General features: G+C 50.2%; 2 protein-coding genes across 2 annotated transcripts; both read left to right on the forward strand.

Moving 5' to 3' along the window:
• The first annotated feature begins 395 nt into the window (after positions 1-395).
• Positions 396-1178, forward strand: LOC137633134 (uncharacterized). Its single transcript, XM_068365295.1, has one exon. The coding sequence runs from the start codon at positions 396-398 to the stop codon at positions 1176-1178; it is 783 nt and encodes a 260-aa protein (XP_068221396.1).
• Positions 1179-3155: 1977 nt separating this feature from the next.
• On the forward strand, positions 3156-3632 carry LOC137633135 (uncharacterized). Its single transcript, XM_068365296.1, has one exon. It carries the CDS (start codon positions 3156-3158, stop codon positions 3630-3632), a length of 477 nt encoding a protein of 158 aa, XP_068221397.1.
• The last annotated feature ends 3005 nt before the right edge of the window (positions 3633-6637 follow it).

Raw genomic sequence — 6637 nt, forward strand, 5'->3', positions numbered from 1 at the left:
GGTGATCCTGTAGTGCCAGGATAGCCCTGCATTGTTGTGATGGCCATATAGGGCCAAGATTGCCCGGCAGAGACATGGTGGCCTTCGTTGTCAAGATGCTTCTGCAGTGTTCTGGTGGCCTTGCAGTGTCGGTGGCTATACATTGGTGACATGACCCCACTGTGTCAAATGGCACTGCAGAGACATGGTGGCTCTGCAGTAGCATTGCAGTGCCGTGGCAGCACACCAGTACTGTGGTGTCCCTGCAGTGCCAAAATGGCCTGAATGTTTTTTTTTTTTTTTTTGGCTTACGGTGCTGAAATAGCCTTGCATTGTCGAAATGCCAATCCAGTGTTGTGGTGGCCCTACAGTGCCGAGATGGTCTTCCAGTGCTGTGGGGGACATATACTGTCGAGATGACCTTGCATTGTTGTGGTGGCACAACAGTGCCGAGACGACCCTACAGTGCTGAGACTGCAGTGCTAGGATGGCCCTGCAGTGCTGTGGTGGCCCAACAGTGCCGAGATGACCCTACAGTGCTGAGATGGCCCTGTAGTGGTGTGGTGGTTCGACAGTGCCGAGATGACCCTACAGTGCCAAGATGGCTCTGCAGTGCTGTGGTGGCCCAACAGTGCCGAGATGACCCTACAGTGCTGAGATGGCCCTGTAGTGGTGTGGTGGTTCGACAGTGCCGAGATGATCCTACAGTGCCAAGATGGCTCTGCAGTGCTGTGGTGGCCCAACAGTGCCGAGATGACCCTACAGTGCTGAGATGGCCCTGTAGTGGTGTGGTGGTTCGACAGTGCCGAGATGACCCTACAGTGCCAAGATGGCTCTGCAGTGCTGTGGTGGCCCAACAGTGCCGAGATGACCCTACAGTGCTGAGATGGCCCTGTAGTGGTGTGGTGGTTCGACAGTGCCGAGATGATCCTACAGTGCCAAGATGGCTCTGCAGTGCTGTGGTGGCCCAACAGTGCCGAGATGACCCTACAGTGCTGAGATGGCCCTGTAGTGGTGTGGTGGTTCGACAGTGCCGAGATGACCCTACAGTGCCAAGATGGCTCTGCAGTGCTGTGGTGGCCCAACAGTGCCGAGATGACCCTACAGTGCTGAGATGGCCCTGTAGTGGTGTGGTGGTTCGACAGTGCCGAGATGATCCTACAATGCCGAAATGGCCCTGCATTTCTGTTGTGGCCTAACAGCGACGAGATGACCCTATAATGCTCAGATGGCTCTGCATTGCTGTGGTGGTCCAACAGTGCCAAGAAGGCACTGCAGTGTGTCTACAGTGCTGAGATGGCCCTGCAATGCTGAGATGGCCCTACAGTGCCGAGAAGGCCCTACAGTGCCGAGAAGGCCCTACAGTGCCGAGAAGGCCCTGCAGTGCTGTGGTGGCTCAACAGTGCCGAGATGGCCCTGCATTGCTGTTGTGACCAACAGAGCTGAGATGACCTTACAGTGCCTAGATGGCCCTGCATTGCTGTTGTGGTCCAACAGTGACGAGATGACCCTACATTGCTGTTGTGGTCCAACAGTGATGAGATGACCCTACATTGCTGTTGTGGTCCAACAGTGATGAGATGACCCTACAATGCTCAGATGGCCATGCAGTGCTGTTGTGGCCCAACAGTGCAGAGATGACCCTACAGTGCTGAGATGGCCCTGCAGTGCTGGAGTGGGCCAACAATGCCGAGAAGGCCCTGCATTGCTGTTGTGACCAACAGAGCTGAGATGACCTTACAGTGCCCAGATGGCCCTGCAGTGCTGTACTGGCCCATCAGTGTCAAGATGGCCCTGCAATGCTGTGGTGGCTCAACAGTGCCGAGATGACCCTACAGTACCGAAATTGCTGTTGTGGGCCTGCAGTTCTGAGATGACCCTACAGTGCTCAGATGGCCCTGTGGTGCTGTGGTTGCCCAACAGTGCCGAGATGACCATACAATGCCAAAATGGCCTTGCATTGCTGTGGTGGACCAATGTTGGCGAAATGGCCTTGGATTGCTGTTGTAGGCCAACAAAGCCGGGATGACCCTACAGTGCCAAGATGCCCTGACATTGCAGTGGTGTCGCAACAGCGCCGAGATGGCCCTGCAATTTTTGTTGAGGCACAACAGAGCCGAGATGTCAGTCACTATAGTGCTGAGATGTCCCTGCATTGCTGTTGTGGCCAAACAGTGCCAAGATGTTTTTGTCCCTGCATTGCTGTTGTGGCCAAACAGTGCCAAGATGTTTTTGTCCCTGCATTGCTGTTGTGGCCAAACAGTGCCAAGATGTTTTTGTCCCTGCATTGCTGTTGTGGCCAAACAGTGCCAAGATGACCCGGCAGTGCCGTGATGGCCCTGAATTGCTGTTGTGGCCCAACAGACGAGATGACCCTACAGTGCCGAGATGCCCTTGCATTGCTATGATGGGCCAACAGTGTCGAGATGAACCTGCATTGCTGTTGTGGCCCAACAGTGCCGAGCAGACCATACAGGGCATCTGCATTGCTTTTGTTGCCCAACAGAGACAAGATAACAATATAGTGCCGAGATGCCCTTGCATTGCTGTGGTGGCCCAACAGAGCCGAGATGACCCTACAGTACCGAGATGGCCCTGAATTTCTGTTGTGGCCCAACTGAGCCGAGATGCCCCTGCATTGCTCTTGTGGCCCAACAGAGACGAGATGACCCTACAGTGCCGAGAATCCCTTACATTGCTGTGGTGGCTCAACAGTGCCGAGATAACCCTACAGTACCAAGATGGCCCCTGCATTGCTGTGGTGGCCCAACACTGCCGAGGTGGCCCCACATTGCTATTGTGGCTCAACAGACACGAGATGACCCTACAGTGCCGAGATGCCCCTGTATTGCTGTGGTGGCCCAACAGTGCCGAAATGCCCCTGCATTGCTGTGGTGGCCCAACGGAGCCGAGATGAACTTACAGTAACAAGATGGTCCTGCATTGCAGTTATGGCCCAACAGAGCTGAGATGGCCCTACAGTGCTGAGATAGCCCTACAGTGCTGTGGTGGCAAAACAGTGCAGCGATGACCGTACAGTCCTGAGGTGACCCTGCAGTGTTATGGTAGCCCTACAGTGCTGTGGTGGTTCAACAGTGCCGAGATTGCCCTGCATTGCTGTTGTAGCCCAACAGAGGTGAGATAACCCTACCGTGCCGAGATGGCCCTGCAGTGCTATGGTAGCTCAACAGTGCCGAGATGGCCCTGCATTGCTGTTGTCACAACAGAGCCCAGATGACCCTACAGTTCCAAGATGGCCCTGCAGTGCTATGGTAGCTCAACAGTGCCGAGATGGCCCTGCATTGCTGTTGTCACAACAGAGCCCAGATGACCCTACAGTTCCAAGATGGCCCTACAGTGCTATGGTAGCTCAACAGTGCCGAGATGGCCCTGCATTGCTGTTGTCACAACAGAGCCCAGATGACCCTACAGTTCCAAGATGGCCCTGCAGTGCTATGGTAGCTCAACAGTGCCGAGATGGCCCTGCATTGCTGTTGTCACAACAGAGCCCAGATGACCCTACAGTTCCAAGATGGCCCTGCAGTGCTATGGTAGCTCAACAGTGCCGAGATGCCCCTGCATTGCTGTTGTCACAACAGAGCCCAGATGACCCTACAGTTCCAAGATGGCCCTGCAGTGCTGTCGTGGCTTAACAGAGCCGAGATGACACTACAGGGCTGATATAGCCCTGCAGTGCTGTGGTGGCTCTACAGTGCTGTGGTGGTTCAACAGTACCGAGATGGCCCTGCATTGCAGTTGTGGCTCAACGGAGCTGAGATGATTCTACATGGCCGAGATGGCCCTGCAGTGCTGTGGTGGCTCAACAGAGCGGAGATGACCCTACAGTGCTGAGATGGCACTGCAGTGCTCTGGTGGCCCTACGATGTCAAGATAGCCCTACAGTGCTGTGGTAGTTCAACAGTGCAGAGATGGTCATGCATTGCAGTTGTGGCCCAACAGAGCTGAGATAACCCTACAGTGCCAAGATGGCCCAGCTGTGCTATGGTGGCTCAACAGTACCGAGATAGGCCTGCATTGCTGTTGTGGCCCAACAGAGCCGAGATGACCATGCAGTGCCAAGATGCCCCTGCATTGCTTTTGTGGCCCAACAGAGACGAGATCACCCTGCAGTGCCGAGATGGCCCTGAATTGCAGTTGTAGCCCAACAGAGCCGAGCAGACCATACAGGGCATCTGCATTGCTTTTGTGGCCCAACAGAGACGAGATAACAATACAGTGCCGAGATGCCCTTGCATTGCTGTGGTGGCCCAACAGAGCCGAGATGACCCTACAGTACCGATATGGCCCTGAATTTCTGTTGTGGCCCAACTGAGCCGAGATGCCCCTGCATTGCTCTTGTGGCCCAACAGAGACGAGATGACCCTACAGTGCTGAGAATCCCTTACATTGCTGTGGTGGCCCAACAGAGCCGATATAACCCTACAGTACCGAGATGGCCCTAAATTAATGTTGATGATAGAGCCGAGATGAACCTACAATGCCAAGATGCCCCTGCATTGCTGTGGTGGCCCAACAGAGCTGAGATAACCCTACAGTTCCGAGATTCCCTTGCATTGCTGTGGTGGCCCAACAGAGCCGAGATCACCCTGTAGGTCCGAGAAGACCCTGAATTGCTGTTGTGGCCCAACTGAGCCGAGATGATCATACAGTGCCAAGATGCCCCAGCATTGCTGTGGTGGCCCAACAGAGATGAGATGACCCTACAGTGCAGAGATGGCCCTGCACTGCTGTGGTGTCCCAACAGAGCCGAAATGAACTTACAATGCCAATATGGCCCTGCATTGCTATTGTGGCCCAACAGACGAGATGACCCTACAGTGCCAAGATGGCCCTGCATTGCTGTTGTGACCCAACAGAGCCGAGATGACCCTACAATGCCGAGATGCCCTACATTGCTGTGGTAACCCAATAGCGCCGAACAGAGCCGAGATGACCCTACAGTGCCAAGATGCCCCTGCATTGCTGTGGTGGACCAACATTGCCGAGATGATCCTGTTGTACCGAGATAGCCCTGCATTGCTCTTGTGGCCAAATAGAGCCAAGATGACTATGCAGGGCCAAGTTGACCCGTGCATTGCTTTGGTGGCCCAACATCGCCAAGATGACCCTGCAGTGCCGAGATGGTCTTGTAATTTTGTTGAGGCCCAAGAGAACTGAGATGGCACTACATTGCTGTTGTGGGTCATCAGTGCCAAGAATACCCTGCAGTGCCGAGATGGCCCTGAATTTCTGTTGTATGCCAACAGAGCCGAGATGACCCTACATTAGCGAGATGCCCCTGCATTGCTATTGTGGCCCAACAGAGACAAGATAACCCTACTGTGCCGAAATGCCCCTGCATTGCTGTGGTGGCCCAACAGTACAGCGATGACCCTGCAGTGCTTTGGTGGCCCTACAGTTCTGTGGTGGTTCAACAGTGCCGAGATGGCCCTGCATTGCTGTTGTGGCCCAACAGAGCTGAGATGACCCAACAGTGCCGAGATGACCCTGCACTGCCGAGATGACCCCGCAGTGACGAGATGACCCTGCATTGGTGTTGTGGCCCTACAGTGTGGAGAAGCAATAGGGGAAAACTCTGCAATTGCATTATGAACTTAAAGCTATGAAGTTAGTCAGCGGAATGGAACAAAGGAAGCTGGATCAGATGGGTACAGAGTTGGTGCAGATGGGGTTGAAGGGATGTCGGAAAGATCCTCCAGTAATGCCTACAGTGCGCCATGGCTTATGTCAGTTTTCAAGGTAAATAAAAAGTCCTTAGGCTTCGGATCATAATATAGTGTTGAGTCTTGCGAGGAGTTCGGAATTAAAAAAAAAAAAAAAAAAAAAAAAAAAAAAAAAAAAAAAAAAAAAAAAAACTGTAATCACATAGAAATTGATAACGATAATGATTCGGTGAAAGAAAATGATAATAGAAAGACTATGACAGAATAGAAGCAACAGTATATTCATTGTAAAACATAAAAGTTATAACAACACAGACGCTTCCTTTGCAACACCAGCTTTCATCTATTTGAAGAATCAAAGTTCATATTTTCATATCAACAATATTAAAGGTCATTTATTTATGACTCAACACAGAGGTGGTATTAAAAATAAAACGCCTGCTTATAGATTCGGTTTATTTATTTCTCTTAAACAGCATAAAAATGTAGATTCGTTAAGTTTTGATTTTTCATTAATGACTGACAAGATAATCATTTGACTAGATAGATATTACTTTGACAAGATAATGATTTAACAAGATATTTTGCCAAGATATTATTTTGACAAGATATAATTTGGCGAAGATATTATTTTGCCAAGATATTATTTTGCCAAGATATTATTTTGCCAAGATATTATTTTGACAAGATAATATTTTGACAAGCTATTATTTTAACAAGATATTATTTTGACAAGATATTATTTTGACAAGATAATATTTTGACAAGATATTATTTTAACAAGATATTATTTTGACAAGATAATATTTTGACAAGATATTATTTTGACAAGATAATATTTTGACAAGATAATATTTTGACAAGATAATATTTTGACAAGCTATTATTTTGACAAGATAATATTTTGACAAGCTATTATTTTGACAAGATAATATTTTGACAAGCTATTATTTTGACAAGATAATATTTTGACA

The sequence above is a fragment of the Palaemon carinicauda genome, chromosome 42 (genome assembly GCF_036898095.1).
Source record: "Palaemon carinicauda isolate YSFRI2023 chromosome 42, ASM3689809v2, whole genome shotgun sequence".
Classification (NCBI taxonomy): domain Eukaryota; kingdom Metazoa; phylum Arthropoda; class Malacostraca; order Decapoda; family Palaemonidae; genus Palaemon; species Palaemon carinicauda.

Coding starts and splice junctions, on each gene's coding strand:
- LOC137633134 (XM_068365295.1), top strand. CDS start 396: ATGACCTTGCATTGTTGTGGTGGCACAACAGTGCCGAGACGACCCTAC.
- LOC137633135 (XM_068365296.1), top strand. CDS start 3,156: ATGGTAGCTCAACAGTGCCGAGATGGCCCTGCATTGCTGTTGTCACAA.